General features: G+C 40.1%; 2 protein-coding genes across 2 annotated transcripts in view; one reads left to right on the top strand and one right to left on the bottom strand.

Annotated features, from left to right (window-relative positions):
* The first annotated feature begins 475 nt into the window (after positions 1–475).
* slc52a3-2a (solute carrier family 52 member 3-2a) lies at positions 476–5,980 on the top strand. Its single transcript, XM_003447201.3, has 4 exons — positions 476–589; positions 2,823–3,848; positions 4,158–4,281; positions 4,416–5,980. Exons 2-4 carry the CDS (start codon positions 2,839–2,841, stop codon positions 4,623–4,625), a joined length of 1,344 nt encoding a protein of 447 aa, XP_003447249.1. The 5' UTR covers positions 476–589; positions 2,823–2,838; the 3' UTR covers positions 4,626–5,980.
* Positions 5,981–12,824: 6,844 nt separating this feature from the next.
* Positions 12,825–26,503, bottom strand: part of nfatc1 (nuclear factor of activated T cells 1) — a 47,791-nt gene continuing 34,112 nt past the window's right edge. Inside the window, exon 10 of the mRNA XM_003447265.5 lies at positions 12,825–15,741. Coding sequence (XP_003447313.1) covers positions 15,686–15,741 — 56 coding nt within the window. The 3' untranslated portion in view covers positions 12,825–15,685. The remainder of the gene's footprint in view (positions 15,742–26,503) is intronic.

Consider the following 26,503-nt stretch of genomic DNA (forward strand, 5'->3'; position numbering starts at 1 on the left):
TGACTTGTAGATAAATGAAATGAGTGTACAGTAGAGTGCATTCTTCCCTTGCTTTTCCCAAAGACCACATAAAGTGTTGCCATGGGCCACCTTTTTCTCGTGGGCCCCACTTTGAGAACCCTGGCTTTATATTAATATCAGAAAATCAGCTGATGAATAAAATGAGCAAATACCGCCTTATTACATAAAGTTACAACATTCGTTTTTCAAGCAGTTTTTATAACTCAGCCGCGTAAACGCCCATTTTCCCCTCTGCTCCCATGATCCCCTTAAGCAGAATTAATGAATTCTGTAGATTCTTGAGTGCCGAATCAATGATTGCTTCAAGGCAAAAGAAACAGTTGCTGTGACTTAAAATCCTAACATGTGATGATGCAAAAGCCCTGACAGTGAAGATATGTAAATTTAGGACAATGATCAGTTAACCCAACGTGTGTCATGGTTGGTTACGTGCTCGCACACCCACTCGCCCCAAGCAGGATTTAATCCTTTGGCGCACACACACGCACACACACAGTTTACTGAGCAGGACTTTGGCTTCTTTTCTTTGTGTCTGCAGAGTTCTTCAAACAACTCCACCAAACTGCCTGTGAGTATCTGCAGCGATATATATTCGGATTTTAATGTTGAAAGTATGTAAAAATTGTTTTAAAAAACATAATTTAATTTAATTTATTTATTTTGTATTATGTACATAGCCATTTATTCAGAATAGTTTATTTTGAGACTATTTGACTTAAAAAAAAATCTGTTCATGAGGTAAAGGAACAAATTCAGGGACTTGGAGGACTGTCTGTTGTAGCACTTAGCAGTGGTTTCAAACTATTATTTTACAGTTTCTTTGATCAGTGTCTCCACTGCATGAAGTTTCTGTTTAAATAAACAATGCACTGGTCAGATGTTTTCTCAGGTTATGTAATAGATCACAGTGCGGTAGGTGGTCGTGTTTTCTTTGCTGTATGCTTCATATCTGACTCAGATTTAAGCCAGACTATTAAAACATCTTCTTATACGCTGCACTTTGCATGTAACTTGTTCCATCTCACAGAAGTGACTGTCTGAATAAAACAATGGCTTATAGCACAGCAATGAAAAGATAAGATCCTTAAAATAGGAGTAAACATTAGCCCAGTAGTTAAGTGCTGGACCTTTACTGGGATGCTTCATGATGGTGACACATTATCAGATCTGGAATCTTATGGTTTTATTCAGTTTAATTATTTCCAGTTCTTTATTTCCAAGTATTTTCTCCATGAGAGCTATCGGAACAGTCAAATAAACATAAAAGGCCATGAATTACTTTAACTGGAACCACTGCTTGCCAAGTTTGATCCTAATCATAACCTCAAACCAAGTCTTAACACTTTATGGTTAAACTTTTTGTCCCCACCATATAATGAACTAATAATCGCCTCTGATGGTTTTAGACATCATCTGCACAACTGAGTTCAAATGCATTTAGTTTATGAACCTCAACACCTTAAAGCTTGCCTGTGAAAAACAGTAAAACCTCTTTTTCACAAAGCCAGGCGACAAATAAAAGCAAATATATGACATTTACAGTCAGACTGTATTGTACTCTGTTATGCTGAGGGAGGCATTTGCATCTTTAAATGTAAGGCAGGGGTTTATCCATGAGGGTGCATCACAGGCCACAGAAGCCTGCTAATTAGTGCTAAGTAACAAACTAAAATACAAGACTAAAAAAGCATACATGTATTAGTCCATATTATATTAACTTAATGAAAAACGTTCTAAAAGGCACAAACACATTCAAGGGGTCCAGCTCAATGAGTGCAATACACTCAAGAAAGCAAAGGTCCCAGTTTCAGACTTCATCAATATTCAAATAAATAGGTTATTAAAAAATCACCACTGTTATAGTTGTTATGAAGAGGAAAATAACCCACAGAGGCCAAAATCACTGTGTCTTAAAAAAAAAAGAAGTCTTGGGTCATTTCTCTGCATTTTGCTTCCAAGCAGTCAGACTTGTAATTTTTAAAGTGGTCTTGAGCAATAATTCTCCAAATTTTCTGCAGGTCTTTTTTCTCTGGACATTGGCTGGTTTTTCACTAATCTTCAGTACAGTCCTAGACCTATGATGCATTCATGCATTAAAAAAAACAAACATCAAAGGATGAACCAGTGATTTGGCTTTGCAACACAGCCAAGTTAGCAAAGAACCATTTTTAGCTTGTATCTTTAGGCACTTTGTTACTAGCAGGCTATCGCAAAAACACATCATTTGTTCTCGTTTCTTTACTTGAATCTATGAAATATATCAACAACACAACAGAGACAAAATAGCATTATGGTACCAAAGAGCAATTAGATGATCAGTCCACCTTTGCCCATTTTTCAAGCACAACTTTTGCACAATACTGCATGACACTGTATAAGAGCTATAGTTTAACATTAGAGTATATGGGGACAATTCTGAGCTAGGCTGAGGTGTCCACTATGGTAAATGCAGTTTTTGAGACGTTCCTTCCTGATTTTATTATGTTTTTTTCATTAATAATGTTCCCTGTGTAGAGTAAATCATCTATACATATATTATATAGTATCTATATAATTTATAATATGAGTGATTACAGATATCCTTACATCATTTCGGAATTCTAGGTGCTGAACCCAGAAAACCTTTAAGAGCGTGGATAGAAAAGGCAGCAGTTTAGATTTGAGGTCTATTTGTTAAATAAGCTAGAATGAAACACAACAGCTAATGTTCTGTGTCAACAAATTTTATTGTTTAATATGAGATTTCATTATAGATAAAATAAGTAAGGTCTACTTTAAACATCTTGTTTGTCTCATTCTAGAAACCCACCTGGCAACATGTCCCTTCTCACTCACCTGTTGGCATGTTTGTTCGGTATGGGCTCCTGGGTCTCCATCAATGGTCTGTGGGTGGAGCTGCCTCTGATTGTCCCCCAGATCCCGGAGGCTTGGTACCTGCCCTCCTACCTCTCAGTCATCATCCAGATGGCCAACATCGGGCCTCTCTTCGTCACTCTGATGCATCGTTTCCGACCAGGCGCTCTGAACGAGACAGCTGTCATATATGTGATCATCGGCCTGGGCACTGTAGCAACTTTCCTGCTGGGATTCTTCTGGAAGGAGACTGTGGTTGTAGCAGGTGTGGCTCGCAGCGTGCCTCTCCTTGTTTTAACTTTCTTCCTCGCTGCTGTTGACTGCACTTCCTCCGTCACCTTCCTGCCCTTCATGATGCGTCTCAAGTCTCAGTATCTGACCACCTACTACATCGGGGAGGGTGTGAGTGGCCTGCTGCCGTCTCTTGTGGCTTTGATCCAAGGTGTAGGGCTCGTCCACTGCATAAACAGCACACAGTCTGTGAACTACACCCTCAACATTCCCAACGGTTCAGTGACCTCTGACCTCCAGGCCCAGTATCAGCCTGCAAACTTCTCGACTGAGGTGTTTTTCTTCTTCCTCAGCGCCATGATGCTGGTGTGCCTGGGGGCTTTCCTGCTCCTGAACTACCATCCATCTGTGGCCAGGGAGCAGCCAAACAGCAAATACACCAACGGAGTGAAACAAAAAACAAAAAACAGGGAGTTGGTCGAGCAGAAGCCGATGATGGATCCTTACAGACCAGAAAACCAGAAGCCCAGAAGCAGCTTTGGCACCGGCTCTTACAGCTGGATGGAGGTGTTTTATATCTTTGGGATTCTGGCCTGGGTGAACGCTCTGAGCAACACGGTTCTTCCCTCGGTGCAGTCCTACTCGTGCATGCCATACGGGAACAACGCCTACCACCTGTCGGCCAGTTTAGCTGCGTTGTCCAACCCTCTGGCGTGCTTCATCGCCATGTTCTTACCAATCAGGTAAGTGTGCCATTGGCAATTTTAACAAGGTAAATGCTAAAATGATAATAAACTTTCAGCACTCTTTCATATTCTCCATAGTTTTTAATGCAAAAATAATGGAAAAAGAAAATGTTTGAATAAAACTTGCTTAAATGCTCTTACAGGAGACACTTTTATATTTTTCTAATGCTACTTAGCTTTTTCTCTGTTTAAGCACAACTAATGTCAAATTCCTTTATAGTTCATTTAGCCCCTCCCCCACAGTTTCACATGTTTGTGCCACATTATATCAACCTTAGAGCATCTGTCATTTGTTTCATTTCACAGATCCCTGCTGTTCATGGGAGCCCTCACAGTGATTGGCACTGGAGTTGGAGTTTATATAATGATCATGGCAGTGCTGAGTCCATGCCCACTGCTGGTTAATGATACTTCAGGTGGTGTTATCATTGTGAGTGCACTGGTAGACTTCTGTTACTTAAACGATTAACAGTGTTTCCTGCTGGGAGACAAGTTGCACTTCTTTACCTTGTGCTAAGCAGAAAAGCTTATACACAGCAGCACTCACCTACTTCTCTTCCACAGGTGTTGGCCTGGGTCCTCTTTATTCTCACGCTGTCTTATGTGAAGGTGATAATTGGGGTGATCCTTCGTGATGAAGGCCACAGCGCCCTCGTGTGGTGTGGAGCTGTAGTGCAGCTGGGCTCTCTGCTGGGAGCTGTGACCATGTTTCCTCTGGTCAGTGTGTACGACTACTTTTCATCCGGAGACCCGTGCAACACAAAATGCTCCTGAATGAAGTCACAAAGAAGACACTGGAAACAGACTCAGTAATGACTCGCATGTTTGTGAGTGAAATGAGGAAAATCAGTTTATATATTCCTGCTTTTGCTATCCAACGAGTACATGTATGCATGTATTGATAAGTATGATGTTCATTTATGTAATTTGAACAGCTTTAGGTCACGTGGGACAGGTCAGCAGAGCTAGTTAGTCTGAGTTAGTCTGAATGCCAGAATCTTATTTCAGTTAGTTCGGCTGATCTTCTGTCTGATAACAGTTTTGGGATTTTCACTGTTCTGGAGCATGAGCAGTGCGCTATAAATGATGTTTAAAAGCGGGGATAATAACAAACTTTGAGCCATATTAAATGGGGCAACTTAGCCACAATCACACAGAAGTGCGTACGGGTGTTCAGCAGGTGATCCATGCACTAATTTAAATAATAACCATTATTTTGCCGACTGCAGCGCAAATTAGCAGCCAAAAGCCAGCAGACCTGATGTGTGAGCTACTTATCTCTGAACCATCTCGGTGAACTCTTCTGCTACAAACTGCTGGGCCTGTGTGGTCCTGTCGGTGTGTACTGTAACAGCTGATCTGAATGCTGTGTAGAAACATCATGCAGATGACGTATGATCAGGTACTTGTTAGATACCGTAACCCACAGACAATCTATCACACTGACACAGCTCTATTACCAGCAGCATTTCGAGAGACATTTCAATTTTGCATGTGAGCGCTGTGACACAAGAAAGAAGTCAAATAAAATGTGTGGGAAGTGCTGAAACAAGAAACACTGAGAATTTCTTATTGTACACCGATTTTTTGTGGGTCAAAACCAAAAACACTGCAAATCCACTGGCTGGCTGTAAAAGCCAACTTAGCTGTCTCTGAAACAAAATGCATCTATTGTAGGTGTTTGGGATCCTCCTGTTTTCCCCCTCTGACTCTCCACATGAAGTTCTGCTCTGTTTCATCAAAATACCAGCGTTTATTATGAAGCAGAAATGTGTGGGGCTCGGCTCTGAGGAGGACAGGGAGGAGTTACAGGACAGAGCCAAACAGCTGTAAACCATTCAGTCTTGCCAGTTATAAACTACTTTTAACAATGAAGGAGGGTTTTTTTTGCAGGAGCAGAGCGCCAATAGAACTGCTGCTGTGTAATTAACGGAGTAAAGTTAGTCCCAGAGAGATGGAAGCACATTTACTGCTTCAGTTTGTGGTTTTATTGTAGTGACTACTGTAATGATTAAGCAATGTAATATTTTTATTGGTTTTTAATAACATTTTTTAGTCATGCCGTGTACAATATTACATAAATAACATATAATTATTACATTAAAGCAACAATTTCTTTTTTAAAAAAACTTTGCTTTCACCTCTTTTCTCAGCAACCTGCACATGAACTGATTTTTATTTAATTTTAGTACACAACTTATAAATACAACATGATTCTGACAACCTACACTTAAATATCGGCTCCTCTAAATTTACATGATATTATCAAAACAGCAAGCAAAGCAGAAGGACTCTCAACACAGTTTCTTGTGGCCATTTTCATGTGAATGTACAGGAACAGCACAATATTACTTCTGTTCTATTAAATATTATACTACTGAACAAAGTCATTTATGAATATAGTGAGTACTGAAATCTGATCATTCAGCTTTCCCTCTCTACTTGTCAAAGTCAGCAACACAGGTGAGTATTAGTACAGATCAGGCTGTGACATAATCAAATCAAAAAAAGAACATTTATGGTGAACAGCAACTCTGAAATTCATCCTGTGTTACTAACAGACAAAATATTTTACCCCACACGGTGTATTGTGTATTAATATATAAAAAACAATTAAACAGCACACAGTTCATTAAATAGTTTAAAGAATGCCTCCTATTGAAAACAAATCTCTGCATTTGCTAACAGAAAGACATTTCTAAATAAGGAGCTGAGAATATTTCTTACAGCTCCTTGCCTTGCTTTAGGTAACCTCTGCCTTCATCTTACTCTATCCTTAGCATCCTCCTCTGTAACAGCCTTCTCTATGTCCTTTTTCATTGCACTGAATCTAGGTAGATAGATAGATAGATAGATAGATAGATAGATAGATAGATAGATAGATAGATAGATAGATCTTTATTAATCCCTTGGGTAGGTTCCTCCGGGAAACAGCCTCTCTAACATTGTCTCCAAAGCACTCAAACTGAGTTGTCCCTCTGAAATAATTATTAATCTTTTCCATTCTGCTTACTCCTGTAAACCAAACCATAGCAGGTCTGACATCTATCTTTTAAACCTCTTTCACTCTTGAAAGATTCCTCTTTCATATCTAACACCCATTTCCACCCACTCCACGCTGCCTGCACTCCCATCTTCATCCCTCTAGTGCCCATTGCTTTGGATGGTTGACCTCAGGTATTTAAATGTATCTACTTTCACTATTTCTGCTCTTTGCATCTTTACTGTTATACCTATCTCCCTCCCATACATCTACCTGTCTATCAATCTATCTAAATGCCCTTAACTTGAGTTTAAATGACCAGAATGGACTGATAGACAGTCATCTGGCTTTCATTTCTCTCTTTAAGCAGAGACGCAGCTTCCTTTGGGTTGACAGGTAAAACAATGGATGTCCGAGACTTGCAATAGACAATAATGTCATACACAGAGGTATTAGTGAACACTCATATGCAGGTTGATGCAGATAGATGAACATTTGCAATATGGTTGTTGGAATATAACATGACAAGTTGATGAATGTGGTAGCTCGAATGGTTAGGAAGGCTCTTTTCTTGGCAGGATGCAGCTCATCTTTTTCTGGTGCTGATTTCATGAGCGTTATCAAGATGTTTCTGTTGAAGTAGATCATCATTGCGCAACTGAGTAACATCAGAAAACGTGGGATAGTTCTTAATACCACATCTGTCCGAGAGGGGATATTAACTAGATTACTTATGAAAACAGCAACTGCAGTAAGGAGCCACACTGTCAGAGCACACATCTCCCTGAATTTGTATTTATTCAGCAGATGGTAAGATGTGGGGTAAACCACAGCAATGTATCTCTCCATGCATATGAAAACCAAACTTGATGCGCCTCCTGTTTGTGTGTAGGTAAGCAAAACCTTGAGTAGTGTTATCTGGTACTGTGGCAGCAAAAACAGGAAAATTAAATGAACAAAGGATGTAAAATAATGCACAGTGTGGAAGAGAGCTAAATTACAATTGAGGATATCTATAGCCTTTTTGGATGTGAAGATGATCCACAGCAGTTTTCCTGCCACTGCTTCCCCGATGATAAAAGTAAAGATGTCAATCAGTGAGAGAATTGCTATGTGAGTTGGTGCAAAAACACATTGGTCAGCTTTGCTGGAGTTGAACGTGGCATTGCTGGATAAATTCTCCATCTTACCAGACTGTAGTTCAAAACAGAGAGAAGAAAAATCAGTGAAAAGCTGCCAAAAGAGGTTTAAAGATTCAAATGTTTTACATATCCACTCACCAAACACTATTAAGCACACTATGCAGTTGAAACCTCCTCCCTCTTCTCCTTCCCTTTAGCACTGCCTTAATTATTATAACAAGGCATATCTTTTCATTTTCAATATTACTCCTTACGTTCAAAACTATTAATAAATTAGCACCGAGTTATCTTAGTGAACTTCTCAAGCCACATACTCCTGCTAGAACACTTAGATCTGCCACTCAACTACTTCTGACGCAACCTAGATCTGGGCTGAAGTCTCGGGGTGACCGTGCGTTTGCTCTGGCTGCCCCGGTACTGTGGAATACCCTTCTTGATATCCGCACCTCTGATTCTATTGCACTGTTTAAATCACGACTAAAAACCCACTTATTCAGTCTTGCCTTTCCCTCTAGTTAACATTTCTTTTATGATTTGTATTATGCACTTTTATGCTCATTTAATTCCTGGTTTGTTCTATATCTGCTGCTTTCCTATGTATCAGTGGGAGCTATCTGTTTGCATACCTAGTACTTGCTTTGGTCCTTTTTCTATTATCTTCCTTTTATTCTCTATGTTACTTGTTAAGCACCTTGGCATACTCTTGGTTTTAAGTGTGCTTTATAAATAAAGTTTATTATTATTATTATTATTATTATTATTATTTTCAAACCATTCTCTGTAAATTCCAGAAATGTTCATGGGGAAAGACCAGCAGACCAGCGTGTCTGGCACCAACAACCATGCATCATTCAGAGTCATTTAAATCACCTTTCTTCTCAACTTCAGCGGATGGTCTTGATCATTTCGACAAGTTGCTGGCATGTGATTGGCTGATTAGATATCTGCGTCAAAGAACAGTTAAACAGATGTACCTAATAAAGAGACCAAAAAGTGTATATGTTGTAATATAAATGCTAGGGTTTTATATAAATACAGAAATGCCTACTGTACAATAAAATGTGTTTTAATCATCATCAGTTTCAACTTAGCTGTCGTACCAGGAAATTAAAAAAAACATATGCAACTTTATTCATTGACTTTGATCTTCAAAAAGATAAAAAAAAAAAAAGAGAATCTTCACTGTACTAACAGAGTTTTCAAAAAACAAGCATTTTTGAGAATCAGGTGTAACACTGTGACCTTAAAAATCTGTGTATTATTAACTTTTTCTTTAAAAATAAGGCTTAAATAAGAAGACGACAACAGACATGACATGAGATGACATTTATGAATATAATCAGACAACAAAATAACACTGAAACTCAAAGTCTGTGCTTACCAGGTGTGTAAAGCTGCTGCTTGAAGGCCAACAAAAATGACAGACTTTACAGCGCACACAGTACAAATGACACCTGATTTCCCTAAAAGCCGACAAGTGGGTTAAAGGCAGCCAAGCAAAACACGTCCTGATTTTCCTACTGGCAGAGTGTGAAGGATGTTTGTGACATTACAGGCTGTGACATTCTCAAATATAAAGGAAAAACAAATGTAAAGAAACCAGCAGCTGAGCGCTGAGATGTATTGTGTTAGGCAAAGCAGAAATCCCACAGACCACAAGGCGTCAGTGTGGACCATAACTGAGAAAGAAATCCTCCGCCTGCTGCAGTGAAAGAACTATAAGGAGCACACAGGTTATCACACAAGACTCAGAACAGTACTTTTATTTTTCTTTCTGAATATACATTTTATGTTGCTGCATCACAAATGTTTCAGCTGTGGAAATGAATGGTTATGTTATTTATTTGTTTATTTTTAGCTCCAATCAAACACATTTGTTAATGAAGAGCAGATACTGGTTAACACTGGACGAGTCAGGGAGTTAATGGTTGCAGGATTGATTTCTGCTTTCATGTAAGAGCTCTGATAATTCCAAGAACATTTATTTGTTGTAAAAAGTATCAATATTTTTCTTTCCCTCTGTTGATATCCTCTTTTTTCTGGTTATATCATGTCACTTTATATTAATGACGTTTCTCTGTTAGTGTGATAAATGTAGCCTATATGAGAGATGTAGCCACTGTGATTTTAACATCGCTGTTCCCATATCAGGCGAAATCATGTTTGGATGGTTATTCTAGTATTTTATGTCCCCATTACTTTGCAGGTATCTGTTAATGTGCATCGCTAACCAAGCTTACTAAAGTTAGGGGGTAATTTCTCTCTGGCGTCTCTTCTGCCTCCACAAAAATACCACACTCGCACACTTCCATTCACTACATGATTTGTTCTTTTATTGTGTACATGTGAAAAAAATGAGGAACACTGTGTATTTCACCGTCTTGGCTAGGTAGTGGGAAGAAAGGAAGCACTGGTTCATTTTGAGCCATCACAAAAGACACATAAAAGATGGTCACAGCCACCATAACATCAGTATCTGCATTTCAAAACTGGATGTCATCAGTGAAGGTGGCATTGACTGTGAAACCATATATGAACAGGTTGTTAGCTGTGGATAATCTTCATTGTTGACACTTAGAATCACCATAATTCACAAAAGGGACTTATTGTTTTATTCACTGTCTTGAAGCTAGTCCATAAACTCATCGGGAAAGTGCTTGCTGGCCTCAGGGCAGTGGGCAGTTTTCCCATAGACATATATAGGACTATAAGTCTTTTTGCAGCCACATTGGATTGCCCCTGATGGCCATTAAAAATGTGGGTTTTGGGTACTTTTAGACACCAAAGCTCCATTCATCTTTAGTACTGTAAATGATGTCAGCAGCAGCTAGCTATAGAGCTTGTTCAAGCTACACAGTTGTGTTGTGATGTTGTTAAAGTTACTGAATACTGAATTTTGGTTTTTACAGTTGAAGAATTCAGCAGCTAGCACAACAGTCACAGTCAAATGGTGCAAATATGTTTGTGTGTTGAATTTCACACACCAAATTACATATATAATGTACATAGCGTACAAGTGAACATGAAGTAACTTAAGTAGATGATACAGAGATACAGTCATGGTCACTTGTGGATCAAGAAAATGAAGATAAATGAAGATACATCAGTTATAAACTTAAAGTTCAAACTTCAAAATGGACAAAGTAATGACTTCACAGCATCCACCTTTTTATACAGTCAATGGTCAGGTTTCTCAAAGTTCGCCCAAAGGAGAAAGGAGCTTTTCTCTTTATTTTCACCTTGACCTTTATAGTCCTTATAACCTTCCTAACACTGATGAATACATCTGTTGGCAAGAAATGCCACCGCAAAAATGGTTAAACAGCTATGAACCACTACATCGGTGATGCAGACATTAATCTGGAACATTTTCCTTGTAAAATAACAAAAAAAGGTCCTCAGTCATACGTTGGCTTCCTAAACTGGCACTCTCATAACTTAAGAAGCCAAGGTCTAAATGTTAACTCACTGAGGGCTAGAATCATCCGGGCATCCACCCCACACTACAAACACTTTCCCCCCCTGAATTTTGGATTCAGGATGTAAAATAAACACTGCATTTGGTTGTTAGAACTAAAATAAATACAATAAAAAATACTGCGAGTTGGCAAAAGTACTCGTTTGAATCACGAACGCCCCAATTTATATATAAGTGTGTGTTTATCACGAACGCGTAAAATAAACACACTGACAACTATAGTAAGACTCAGTATAAAGAACTTATAAACACTGTCACTCACTATTTCACTCCTTAAATTTAATTCTGACTTAGAAAAAACACACATGCAATGTATCAAGCTTTGAGAAGTCTAATTTTTTCTTTACAGATATTTTTACTGAGCAATTTTCTTTAGAGTTCATATTTTACTTTTACCATAATAAAAGGCACCCTTTGCCCTCCATTCATTTCAGTTCATTCATAACATATGTAAACGACTACACTCTTGGAACCTGATTTGTATATGATGTGTAACCTGGAACATGACTGACATGACCTAGTTACCTTCAACAACAGCATTCGACCCAGTGCTTTAAAGCAAATATCAGCTGAGGTTGATCTTTATGCACAAACCGTGATGAGAGCAACACAAGTGGAGCCTAACATGATCTTCTCACGATTTAGAGGATGTTTCAGAGCAAGGAAACTCTGATTACAGCCCCTCCCATGTAGATAACTCCGAGCCAGCAAGCGAGACATTTATCCTGAAGGCTTTTGTGACTCCTTGCATGCAAAAAGCGACACCACCTTCTTACAGCAGCTTCAGCGGCACTGGTAAAAGGATCACAGCGGTCCGTGTCTGGACTTAATCAAGAAGTCACAAAAGAAGCCAACATAAGAGGACAGGAAAGGTGGAGATGCAACTTCTGCTCTGCAAAAATACAGCAAAACAGGGACAAATGTGGGAAACACGTGGAGAACTTCAAGGTTTCCTACCACTGTTATGAATCCACAGATTGACAAGGCATGGTTTAATGGTTGTAATAATTATGCACAGTTATCTAATGAATCCCAACAGCTGGCTGTTATGTTTTCATATCTTTGGTAAAAGAGGAGAGGATATTGTGTGCTGTGAAACCTAAAAAAACCCCACTCTCCATGCTCTTTGAAACATTAATTAAGGATTAATAATAAATGTATTAATACCAGATAGGTTATACATTCTGAATAGAGGGAACTTTTGGTCCATTAACATTACCATATTACCAGTATGTAAATTCATTATTTTTTTTAGTCTTTTTTCTAACCAAAGGCGATGACACAAATTACCTCCTGTTGTGACAACACACAGAATGTACATATAAAACTGCTGATTTCATTCCTACAGTAAAACTGAGACAACGCAGATCAAAGAGATGAAGGCATATTTATTGACAAGTACACAAAATATGACAAAGGAGAGTTACGAGTTACTAAGAGTAACCTCCTCCTCTGAAACATTTCAGTATGGCTTCTCTCATGCTCTTCAGTTACACAGATTAAGACTCATAAATACATATAAAACTAGGAACAAGTGTGCGAGCGCTGACAAATTAGCAGGTAAACCACAGTATGCAGTATGTAACCGTCTAAAACAAGCTGTATGATAAACGCGAATAAACGTTGAGCTCATGCTAAGAGAATAAATATGAAAATACAAAAACAAAAACGTGTATATTCGTATTGCTGTTCACCGCTGCAAAGTAATCTTTGGATTAGAGATATGACGGTGAATGTTTACATTCTCTCAGAGTTTAATGCTACCTGCATGTTGCATAGCTTCCAGGGAGTAATAAAAGTCAAGCTTCATCAAAACTGAGATGATTTTTTTAAAAAGTCGAACCAGTATTACTGCAGCCAACAGTTTATTTCTTACTTTTCAAGTCTGTAAGTATTCTTTTTTATTAAAAACGACTAAAAAAAGGTGTAAAAAGCAGTTAACGGCTGAGTTGGGGGAACGTCTGAACATTTTTTAGAAATGACTTGTCAACTTAATGCAGTGGCTGAGCCAGACAAGTTTATGGGGTGGCCAGGCTGAAACCATTATTTACACAGGGGTGCCAAAGAAACAGATGACTATTTATTTTTCCAGCTTAGCATTTTTTTGTGTCACTTATCATTTGCTTATGCAGGCATGTAGTAGCACATTATGGGGGCTCATTTAACACTCAGTTACAATTAGAAAGTCCTATGTTGCTAAATTGAAGCTAAAGTTCATAAGATAATTACACTGTCAACTGATGGATGAGCTGTTAAAATGTTCACGGTCGTAACAAAAGGTTTACAAAAAAAGTTCTGCTAGAAAAATAGAGGTTACTAAACGTAACTCCAGTTCTGTGATCATTTGCATCCCTCTTAAACGAACTGAGAGCCATTCAAAGAGAAGCATTCCACTTCCTATTAATGCTACTGCACAAAAACTGGATTTCAGCCGGGCTTGCAACTGATAGTCATCAATGATTAGGATTCGATGGACTGCTAAGATAATTATTTATACAAGCTTTTTAAACAGAACCCCCATTTTTACTTTGCTTTTTACTGATACAGTACCGATAATGGATGAAAGTATTGGGACACAGCTCTCAATCTTTCAGGTGTTTTCAGTCTCATTGCCACAGGTGTATAAAATTAAGCACCTAGCCATGCAGTCTGCCTTTGCAAACATTTGTGAATGAATGCGATGTTCTAAAGAGCTCACTGAATTTGAGTGTGGTACTGTAAGGAGATGCCACTGTTACAAACAAGTCAGTTGCTTTCTTCCCTCCACGATCAACTATAAGTGTTATTACTACAAAGTGGAGGTGTGTCAGACAACGCGAAGCTACAGAGCAGGTTTGCCGTTCCTTCTGGGTACAAGTCGCCAACGCTCTGCTGACTGTATAACTGCAGAGCTGTGCACCAGGAGTTTCGTGATGTGGGTTTTAATGGCTGAGCCGCTCCTGTAAGTGTAATGTGTAGGTCGTCCGGTGCTTTTGTGCATAAGGTGTATGCCCAAATTGAAATAAAATGACACTCACGCTTTTAGGTTTTTCTGAAAGGAAACTAATTTTGCCCAAAACACTAGCCATTTGCTAGGTGTCTGTTAAGGATTTAAGTCAGGACGCTGCTGCTGCCAGCTTCATGGCTGAAATCAAAACAGCAGTTGCCATAATGTTGCAGATGGTGCTGACACACAGAAAGGCATTTAACTACAGCGTACAAACTGAACTACATCTATAGTCTGTCAGGAAAAGCTTTTACCCCACAAACTTTCATTTTTGGGATACGGCTTCAGTTCATCCTGGACTATGTCGCTAGTGCCATCTTTTTATAGTTTTTCAAAGTCCTGGTTGGCTTCACCTTTGGCTGTCCTTGGCTCCACCCCTGCATTAATGAAACATTGACAGGAAATGCCACTAGTTTAGTGGATAAGTGCTTGTTGTTGGTTCTCTGCAAGCAAATTATGTCTGAACAGTATGATGATGGGGAAAAACCCAACTTTCCATTTCCAAAATGAAAGGCTGAACTCCAGACAGACATCACAGTATAACAGACAACATAGTTTGCTGACTACATGCAAGTTACACTGTTACAGTACTCTATCTTCTTGCATTCGCCATAATCCCTTAATTGTCACTTTTACCCACAGTATCCACTGTTCAGGAAAATGTAAGTTAAGTTGCCCCTAAAATATATTTAATTTGAAATTTTGAGGTTGAATATGTGAAGCCAAGGCCATGTCTTTTTGCTTCCAGTCAAAAAGGCACTTGTCTTTTAAATGGTTTCTCTGTAAAGCCAGATATGCAAACTGGAGCACTACACATCCAAATTTATATACAAATGACATAACTCATGGGCGCCGACTCATTTACAAACCGCAGCCATACAAACAAAAACCCCAAAACAACAAAAAAACAAAGAAAACAACAACAACAAAGCAAATCTTGGTCCTCTAAAAGCACACTTTCTTGTAAAGGCTGGAAATGGCAGGTTTGGTTGCTACATACTTAACTTACATGTCAGTCATGTAATCTATACCTTGGATAGTTTCTATGTAACGTTATTATATATGAAAAACAAGGCACACGTTGGACCCTGGTCATCTGGACAATACATTTAGAATTGTTCTCCTTGCGTTTCCTTTTGCTGCTTCCTGCATGCCTTAGTCCAAACATGTGGAGCATAGTGTCAAATTCATTTGGCGCTTCCCTTTTTAAGAAAATTTCCTGTCACTTTTGATGGTGACGGGAAACTACGCGTGGCTGTGGACGGAGATGCTCGACAGGTCGTTCCTGATGATCTCGTTTACTGCAAAAGGAAAAGAGAGAAAAGGACGATCAGTATTTCAGGTTTCATCCAAAATACCTAAAAAGGCCCTTTCTAAGTCTCCTTTTCACTTCTTATTCAGTCCGAACTTGAAACACTGATGCAATGTTTTTTTCACAGTTTTGTCTCGGAGTGTTTTCATCAAAGTGGGCAGTGTGTCACCTTTATCCACATAGTGTAAATTTGGCAGGGTTACTGCTCCTGAAGGGAATTATTCTGAACCTGAATCTAACAAAGAGGTTATAGTGCATTGATTTAACCAGCAAGTAAAAACCAAGAAAAACAGAGTTAAAAAAAGTGCAGTAAAGTTCAGCATAAAAATGTCGACTGATAAACATTCACAAATAAACCTGATAAACTCTTTAAAACACACAAATTAGTTCTTGGCTGCTAATATTGCCACATCCAGTGCATCAAGGATCACTGCCAAAGATTGCCTCGTGATTGTCTCGCCAAACCTCCTCACGTGACGTTAATGAGAGTGCGGCTCCATCTTAATGCTCCAGTAAGGATTTGGACACATTTAAATAAAATCCAACCTGAGCTTGTGCTTCCAAGACATGGCCAATCAAAACTTTATTAAGGCTTCATTACAAGTGTCCGTCTTGTATTTTTATTGTTACTTTTCAATTTCTAATGTTCATTTAATTCTTGCAGCAAGTTTGCATAAGATGAGCCTGAAATAGTTTCGGCAATCACACAAAAACAAACAGTGACATTTTATAACTTGAGCTGATACTTCACACATCAAACACACACAGAGTTTTCATTCATCTCAGTTCAATTCAAATTTATTTATATTGTGCCACATCACAACAACAGCCTCCTAAAGGTGCTTTCTACTGCAACGTAAGAAGCTACGCAGTTACGGACAAAACCCCCTACAATCAGACGATCTCCTTTAAGCAGCACTAGGAGACGCCTCCCAGGCTCAAAGAGGCACCTCCCTGAGCCTGGGTCTGCAGGAGGTTTTTTTCTGTTAGGAAGAAAATAAAGAGCACAGGGAGACAGGAAAAACACATGCAGCAGTGACATATAAACACCTGGGGAGCGAAAGGAGGAGGAGGCGAGAGGAGAAGAAATGCTCAGTACATCACAGAGTATAACACGAAGCTCTCCAGCAGTCTGAGCCTATACGAGCAAAGCTTCAGGGTCACCTTTTCCAGCCCTATCTATAAGCTTTATGAAAAAAATTAAGGTTTTAATAAAGTTTTTTAAAGTCTTGGTCTAACTTTGCCTGTTAGCTGTTGGGTTTATCAAATATATGCATTTTTAAAAATGATGCCCTTATAAGAACAAATAGAGAGCCCAGAAAAAGTAAATGTGCTTAGTAAAACTTTGCTTTTCTCATTGCACAAGGCTATTATACACTTGTTAGTACATCTATAAGGTGCTATTTCTGCCAGTGTGAGCAAAAATCCTCTGAGCCATACAGAACCTGTTATTTCCTCTGAGTCAGTCTAATAGAATCACTTTACACTGGAGGTCCCCAGGCATTTTTTATCAGGAGAGATGATGCAACATCCTGCTGCCTCCAGGTGCACTTGTTTATCTGTTTTTATCAGCTGTGTACAGATGGTGTGGCGTGTTCAAAGAGCAGCTACACAGTTTGACTGACTGTAGCTGCTACACAAGAAAACTATACGTACATATCAATGCACCAACAACGGGGGGACTCACAAATCTGTCATTTTTGGTTACTATAATTGATTGTATTGTTTTTCGTCTGTCTTGATTTTTACTGTTCTTTAAACTGCGAATGTAAACACATTTATTACTTGGAAGTCAGTTTCTCCCTCATTAGTCTGCTGTTTACTGTTTAACCCAGCATCTAGGTTAAGCCCCCGTCCGCTCCCCTCTCATAATGATGAGAAATGTGAGAGGGGAAGGGGAACACCCCTGGATCTGGCCTCAAGAAACCAAGCCAGAGGGCTGAGAGAGGAATTCCCTCTGTCTGGCTGGTCGCTTGAAGAGTAGCCTGGAAACCTGAGGCCCCCCCCCCCACCCCACACACACACACACACACACACACACACACACAATGGAAGATGTTTTTTTTCCTTCTTAAAAACATCTATTTTCATTGCAGGCAACAGAGCAGCTCTTTCCTCAGTGACCCAGCACTGGCACGGACACTTCCTACCAGAAATACCCCACACTTCCTATCGCAAAAATATAATGGGTTGCATGTGTTGCACAATGTCAGCATACACACACACACACACACACACACACACACCAAAAAGGAATCAGTATGCGTGGGAGGCTGTCATGGTGAAAAACAAAATAATAAAAGTGTGTCATAATCACCTAAATGTGTGGATGCAAAACTTTCGTACCAAAATGCCAAAATCATCTAAATTCTCACCAAAGCTGTTTACAATTACAGAGAGATACGTTACGCTCGTCTAGACATGAAGTAAATGTGCTTGGCTCGCTGACGGACTGCGATTAATAAAGGAACAATGAGATCTGTTTGGCATGTTTGATATCTACAGTACAGCAGCGGTAACTCCTGCCCGTACCACAGAAACACATGGACACACTGAAGCTATTATGCAAATATGAGGCTGAGATTCACAGCAATGTGTCCTCATAAGAAACAGAGTCGGGGAAAGGCAAGGAGGCAAGGAGGCAAGGCAGCAGGTGCTTTAAATCACTTCCTGTCGACAAAACAGGGAGGACAAACCTCCCCCGGCAGCATTAAAATGTAAAATTAGAGGTAAAAAGCTTCACATTTCCTCTTCTTACTCATTATTATGAATATTTTGCTGCCAAACGATACATTTGCCTTTAAGGTATTTGATCTATTCTTTCACTTTTGCACCAAACAGACAAACAGAAGGCTGCAAAGGAACCTTTTAGGTTTTAGCTGCATGCTGATGAACGGGGCTGAAATGATTTGCCAGTTAATGAATTAGCTGATCCATAAAAAATGAAAATACACACACTTTATTAAGAACATCTGTTCTGCTGCTCATTAACACAAATAACTAATCAGCCAGTCAAACAGAAAGTGAACTCAGTGCATTTAGGCGTGTGGTCAGGATGACCTGATGAGGTTCAAATAATAAATCAAGGCATTTTTCTTCACTCAGAATATTGCTGGCTACAACTTTTCAAATTTAAGGATTTTCTACTTATCCTTGAAAATTGAACAATTTGTCAGACCTGCTTGGCATCGTGAAAATTATGACTGCAGCAGGAACAGTTTAAATCAATGACAAAGCCAAACACTGTGCACTAATAGCAGCACAGTTTTGGTGCTTAAACAACATTGACAAGTTGATCTCCTCAGCAAAAGTAGGAAAAAGACTGGAAAATTAACCTACAGCTAATCATCAGCTACTTTTATTCGTGCTTCATTTGAAATTCGTTGCAAAGCCTCTAATGCTTCATCAGTGCAAACCGGCAGTGACTTCTTGTGCAGTGGCCTCCATCTTGCAGCTGAGGCCATGAAATCGTCTTGAAGGAGGCTTGACTTGGCTGCACGCAATCTAAACTCTCCAGAATTTAGCTTCAGGTTCAACTCTGTTGTTGTAACAGTAGAATCAGAACGGTCTGTTCTCGTGTGCATATGGTAAGGCGAGACGCTTTTGACGTGCGTCACCAGGACAGCGTACTGCCACCACTCATGCGAATGTGAGACCGGTGTTACCAGAAGACATACTTGAACCTGAAGAAATAAACTCCCAAACCTCATCTCCGCCCTCCTACAGTCTGTCGCTCCACCGCCATGTGTGCTCTCCTGGCCCGACTGAACCGACTGACCTCCTCTCCTCTATTTGATCTGGCTTTGACCTTCTGTGCATCTGGAGGTGGAAGGATATAACAGCCGAGTTCAGGCCTCAGGGGCACGTTATTACACCGACTTCTCAACGCGCACGTCGAGCCAGGCCGCCGGCTGTAAATTTAGGACATCAAGACATCGTCAGGCCTCCACATCATGTCATCACCTGTCCAGTAACTATCCAAATCATGGATGAATTATGCCGTGCAGATATTTTTCTTACGCATCATCATGCGCCACATCTGGCTCAATGGCTTTCACATGAGACTGAAACGGTAAAAAAGACATAATTCAGTTTATTCTGATATGAAACAAAGGAAGAGAAGGCAGTAAAAATTTATCTTTTGCCTCAGTGAGGCCACGGCATGTACTGTTTATGTGCCTGTTACCATGGCCTACTTTTCGTTGTGGTGTCACATTTGATGTGGAGGGTCTAATTGAAAGAAAAAATAAGGTCAATCTATCGATCTCTAAGTGTGTTTACAACAAAGTTCTAAAAATAGGCCCAGCACTAGTGTGACATCTGTGTCATGTGGGTCACATTGATTTGCTTAAGAGAGCTGAGCGACAGAGACGCTTCAAACAAGTCCACAAGCACACAGAGACGCATAGTAACATCTGCCCTTATTTTATTTCACAAAAGGAAATAAATATGTGGTTTTGATCAAAACTTTGAGGGAACTAAATTTGTTTTTACGCCATAATCTGGAAAGGGAGGTTGCTAAACAAGATTTTTGTGGAAGAAATCAAAGAAATTGAATTGAAGCATTATAGCGGTTGATATATTTGATATGTTGGTCTATTAATGATAGCCTGTAGCAGTACAGGCATATACTCATCAGTGCATTGACTGCAGGTTATATGTTATAAGTTTTCTCGGATGGAAAAGGTCAATTTGCTGCTCTGCATTGAAAGGATTTCAAGTATCTTAGGGTTTTCTTTGTAAGGTGGGGGGACACAAACTGATGGTTTGGTCACCTTTACCACTGTGGTAAAGGTGATCTGTGTTTATTCTTCCCTCACCTTTGCCCTTAAACTGTGAATAGTGTATGACTAGACCCCAAGAGTGATTAAGGAGCAGCTGAAATGAGCGACTAAGAGTGACTAGGGTCACCCACAAAGGACTTCATTCATTCACGAGGGGTTTTTCTCTAACAGAGTAAGTTGAGGTGGTTCAAGCATCTGACTCGGATGAATCCTGGACGCCTCCTAGGTGAGATGTTTTGGGATTCTCCAACTAGGAGACGAGCCCAAGACAAATCCAGGACACGATGGACGGATTATGTCTGCCAACTGACTTTGAAAGGCCTCGATTTTCCCTGTCGCAGCTGAAGGAGGAGCTGTGGAGAGGAGTGTCTGGCTCCTAACAAAGTGCAATGCCAAAACATGCTCTGACTAACTGACAACAGCAGGCCCAGCTCGAGTGTCTAAAAAGAATAGCAGCCGACATATTGACAGATCATTTTTAGGCTCCAAAAAAATCAATATAGGCACTAGCATCGGCCAGAACTTGGAGTTTTGAGCGGGCTCTAAAATAAACACGAGCTCTGTTCAGTAGCTGCTCTGAGGCTTTCAGTCTTATCACATGTTCATTATCAGCAGATGCTGCTTTGGTTCAGTGTTCACTGAATTGCTCAAGTTTTCATTTTTCTAATTTTCACATGACAACAACTTAATCTTTTGATAAAGATCAGGAGTTTATTTTAAATAATGCATACTTTTACCAGCGTGTTCATGCATCTAACCCAAACTGAAAGATAATCATCAATATGAATATGATTTAACAGAAAGTACTGAGGCAATCTTTGTCAAGCGTTACATCTGCTGTAGAGCGTGGATGCTGGGGTTTGATATGAAGTAATCCAGGAACTGGTTTCCTCTCCCATGGTGGCTGACTGCAGCTGGATCGGACTGATATAGCCCGGCTCTCCAACCAGGAAACCCCAAGGAACTCCCAAACAATTAGCAGGACAGCGCTGTTTGCCTCATTAAAGGCTGGAAGCTGCCAACACGAACCAGCCTGTAATAATACAAGGCTACAGACGAGCCGATCCGGCAGCGAGATATCCAGCAGCCTCGCTGAACGAAGGGAATACGTCAGCTGGGAGAGTTGCGCTGATACAATGAGAGAAAAAAGCTGGGGGGCAGAAAACACCACGAACCCTCCCCCAGTTTACTGCCACGTCAAATCCAGGCCACAAGCCACAAGATGTTCTTGGCCCACATTATGAGGCTCCTACTGGGTTACTGCAAGTCAGTCCCACAGAGCGGTTCTGTAGTTCACCACAGATTCAGCCAAGTTTTTCTTTTAAACTCAGGTATTATTTAAAAATGTCTGAACAATAGATTACTGGAAACTTTTTATGTCTAAATAAAATAGAATTACAGAAAGGGAGAAGAAACCGTGATCCTGTATTTATAACCTTTGTCAAATTTTGGTTGTCGACATTTTCTCCAAATATTGTTAGTTCAAATGTGGAATCGTCTTTAGCCATGCCAGCAGCAGCCTCGGAGGACGCCAGAGCCGCTCTGTCCAGACTGAAATATCTCAAGAGCTCTTGGACAGATCGCCTTTAGATTTTTTGCAGGCAGTTATGGCCCTCGGAGGATGAGTCTAACAGACTCCGGTGACGGCCTGACTTTTTATCTAGTGTCACCATGAGGTTGATATTTTGGTTTTTTAGTGAAAATGTCTCAGGAAGGAGGAGATGGATGCTATCAAGATGAATTTTAATAACAAGGTGATCCAGCAAAGTCACAAAGATTCGTTTGTCTGGTATCTAAATCCAAGTAGCTGTAAAACTAATAACATTCCTCTAAACCTCAGCTGCACTTTGCATTTAGTGCCGATCAATAAATGTTAGTTTGTCTCTGCACACGCTTTGAGACGGAAAAAAGGTTGGATTCATCTTTCACTATAACTTAGGCCAAGGAGAGAAAAAGCAATGACAGCAGCAAATAGACTGCATTCAAACTGTGCTTTAACCTAAAAGCCACACTTACCAAAGGACACATATGTAAATCCAGTGTCTTTCACACTGTAGATTCAATGCTTCTTCTGTCACACACACTGATTCCCAGCAACTTTTTAGACCATAAAGGCCACCACCGCCTCTTCAACTACAACTACCAAATTCGTAAAGTAGTCTCTACAAAACTTGAACATTTTCCATCTATTTTCACTCGTCTCCATCACCTCAGGCAGGTCTTCAGTGCATAGTAATCTAATAAACACTTTTGTCAGTGGTAATCTAATAAACTGTTTCCGGACTGCAGAAGGACACCAGGGCACCCACTCCACACAACGACGAAAGGTGCAGTTTTGCAGGCGACAGTATTAACCGCTGCACCAAACTTTACATTTTTATTAAGATAAATCTTTACCTAGGACTTTTCCACTGCATTACAACATATTTTTGTGTGTGCTTTTTATTGAGTTTAATGATGCACCAGTAAATGAGCAATGAGTAACACATGGCAGATGTGAATATTGGTGAATAGAGCACAAACAAATAAAAAGAAAGCTAACAATTCCTTCTAAACATAATAAAATGTGTAAAAGTGCCTTTTACTGTATAAAATCAGAGTGATTTAACAGAGTCAGGTATGACTCACAGATTTATTCCAAAATACTTTTCCTCTGATAGTCTAAATCTCTGGTCATCAATTGTACATTTCTGACATCTAACAAGCCACAACACGCCATAAAAAAGCATTTCATAATGCGCTGGCTCACATCGGGCTCAAATGCTTTGCTCGTGTTACCTCACCACTGACAAAAGTGTTGGACACACTACTGTGCAGTATAACGTATGGCTTTCGCCACCTCATCCAGACTCATTCTGAGCTAAAGGGAAGCATGCAAACCTCTCCAGTCAGCAAGTTTTATAGCAGCGTGGCAGACCTCCATCTCCCTCAGCCTCAGCAGCACCCTGCAGCCTATACTGTACATCTGGCTCCAGACTACGCGAGTCAGACTTTCCACGAACAGACATGTTTGTGGCCTCTCGGGGGACGGTGTGAAAAAATGCGCAGCAGAGGGGGGTCCTGATGAATATTAGAGGCTGTGCAAACACGGATAATAAGACAAAAACTGTACCACTGGAAGAGGGAGACGAAAACCACCTGTGCCACTTTCAGTTAAAAATGAAGCATACTGTGGCTGTTTAACAGGATAAGTGTTTAAATTTCTGTGAAATTAAATCAAATTGGGCAAAGATTTCTCGTTGGCTTCAGGGAATAACGTGCAGATCGTTATATACTAAAAAAATAAAATCTACCCGCAATCATATTTCAGAAAGGACTCTGTATGAGCAAAAAAGCCTCAGATATGGATGTCTGTGGTTTAACAAGCACGCTCGACATCACACCTGAGCGAGGCCGTAAAGCTGTATCAAACCATGCCAAAGGTTTAATGAAGTGAGAAGCCACAATAACGAAGGAATGTTTAGCAAAATTTCCCTCAATTTGCCAGCGAAAACAAGTCTAATGAGGATGCCAACCCTTCAGGAATATCCATTATGGTTGTGATGGCGTAGTTAAATTATTTGATTTCATTAACTACACCTGGTTGGAACGTTAGAACCTGAAAAAAGCACATTAACAAATCAAATCTGGAGCTCCAGCCTGCCAAATATTACCGCAGACAGGGTAAAGAAGTGTTAATGTATTTATCCAGACTGTTTGGAGGAAGTGGCATGAGAACAGTCTAAGTGCCGGAGTCTGAGGCCCAACAACAGCATCTCACTCTCCATCATCACAAAGCTCGGCCAGACGATTCAGCGGGGGCTCTGGTGATGGATCAAAGCTGCGCTGCTCCGTCTGCTGATAGCTGCTGGTTAGTGTTTCTTCATCTACTGAACTCTTTCCGCCGTGGACCTTACACACAGCCACAGACTGGGGTTTTTTCTGCCCCGAGGAAGATCACTTATCCAATTTATTTCCAATCACCACAATGCAGCGCACAAAGCCCCCAAAACCTCAGTGGTGAGCACAGAGGGCCAGAGCAGTGAGATCATAGAGTTAGTGCTACTAAAATCCTGCCTTCTGTGACATAAATAAAGGGCGATGCAAAAAGGGCATTTATTTTTTCAGTGAGGTTTGAGCCCAATCATCTTATTCTGTGTTTAAAGTCAATTACATCAAATTCTAGACCACCAGAGCTTAGGCAGCGAAGAAAGAAACACTTTAAAGCATTGCAACAGCAGTGATAAACATCTTGGCACACCGTCTCGTCACTCCCACTGCCATCCACTCCTTCAGCAGGCTGTAACTGACACAAGCTGTAACAGTGTGGAAGTACTGCCCAAAGCGAGAATTTAAATATTTCTCTCATAATTTCGACACTGATACGTGGATCTGAAATTTGGATTTCCTTTCTTTTTGTAGACATATAAGCAGGATGTTTTGTAGTGGATATAAAAACTTCAGTTTTGTACTGATTATCCAAAGAAAAATAGCTGGGTTTGGCTAAATGTATCTTTGGGGCCATTGGTGGATATTTTTGGGGTGTACTGAGGATTGACAAAGTGCAGTTTTACGCCGTGTGAGAAGTCAGTGCAGGTCAGTGCTTGCATGCAGTACCACGCTGCTGCAGTGGACAGCTCTACTGCCTTTCTGTGTGGCTGTATGGATTTCCTCTAGGGTAGACGTGTCCTGTGATGGACTAACAACCTGTCTGGGTTGTACCCTATGTCAGCTGTGATAAACTCAAACCCCTCCCACCAAAAGTTGGCTAATCGGTTAAGTAAATGAATGTAAGAATGTCACTCTGAATATACTCCCAGATAAGTGGGGACTTCCAGTTCAACGGAGTTCAGAGCACATTACAAAATTAAGCTTGTGTAACAGAAGCGTGGTTATAGAGGTCACGTGCCGATAAGGCTTAAGTGCATTTTTACTGTGATGTGAACTAATAATACAAGATTTTTGTCCTGATTTTGTCTGTTGCAAAGCTCTTTGGCTGAGAAATAAGGGATTATAGGAATTCAAGCAACTCAGAGGCTAACAGTCAGCCGTGTGTAGACCATCAAATGCAGATTTGGCTTAAATAGAGATCAATATAGTTAACCATGAAGAGGAAGAAGCATAAAAAATCCATCAAAGATTAAGAAAAGCACTAACAATGTTCTGCTTTTGATCATTATCATTATTTTTAACACTGTTTCACTTCACTACAAAAACATTCTTTTTCTGGTATGACTTCTACCTTCTCTGCAGCTAAGCTAAGGCCCCAGTCACACTAGAGGAAAAACAGGTCAGCAAAATAAAAATAATAAAAATAAACAAATAAAAATAAATAAAATAAAATGCTTCCAATCATGTGGGACTGATTGGAAATAGCTGCAGTGACAAACTGGTTGCCCAGAGATTAAGCATGCAGCATCCTTGTCCTCTGGTTGACCAACTGTTTTGTCACAAGGCGATTGCATGCAAGGTTGTGTGGAGGGAGGCAACCTGTCTCCCTCTGACTCATTCCGACTGCAATCAAATGCAGGCAAAGGTCTGCAATTAATCGCCATCTACTCTATAAACGGCAGACAAAATGCCAACTCACTGACTCAGTCGGAGTCAATCTGCGGCTGTGAGAAACTGCTCTGCTCCATCATTTATTTCTCCAAGTGAGGACACAAGGTAATGAAAGTTACTAAGGTTAGTGGCGGGAAATTTACTGTAAATTGTGCTAAATTTAACACTGAAAAGCAGGCTTTAATTTGCCCCCGATATGTGTGTGAGAGTTACCGGTGGTTATTTATTTGGAATAAAAGAGGGAGATGTTATCAGAACAAGGACGTAATTGACACGGCTGGATGGTTCAAAGTTGTGAGCGCAGCTCCAAAACTCTTTACTCAGTGCTGACTCGGAGTGTTTAGAGCCGAGGCACACGTATTCCTGCTCTGCACTAATGCTGGGATTGTACTGAAATAGAGCAGAACTGAGCTGAACTTAACGGAG

The sequence above is a fragment of the Oreochromis niloticus genome, linkage group LG22 (assembly GCF_001858045.2).
Source record: "Oreochromis niloticus isolate F11D_XX linkage group LG22, O_niloticus_UMD_NMBU, whole genome shotgun sequence".
NCBI classification, from domain to species: domain Eukaryota; kingdom Metazoa; phylum Chordata; class Actinopteri; order Cichliformes; family Cichlidae; genus Oreochromis; species Oreochromis niloticus.

Bases quoted from the DNA above. Each gene is read 5' to 3' on its own strand.
- slc52a3-2a (XM_003447201.3), top strand. From the start codon at position 2,839: ATGTCCCTTCTCACTCACCTGTTGGCATGTTTGTTCGGTATGGGCTCC. The intron at 3,849-4,157 runs GTAAGTGTGCCA...TTCATTTCACAG, and splicing joins GCCATGTTCTTACCAATCAG to ATCCCTGCTGTTCATGGGAG. The intron at 4,282-4,415 runs GTGAGTGCACTG...TCTCTTCCACAG, and splicing joins CTTCAGGTGGTGTTATCATT to GTGTTGGCCTGGGTCCTCTT.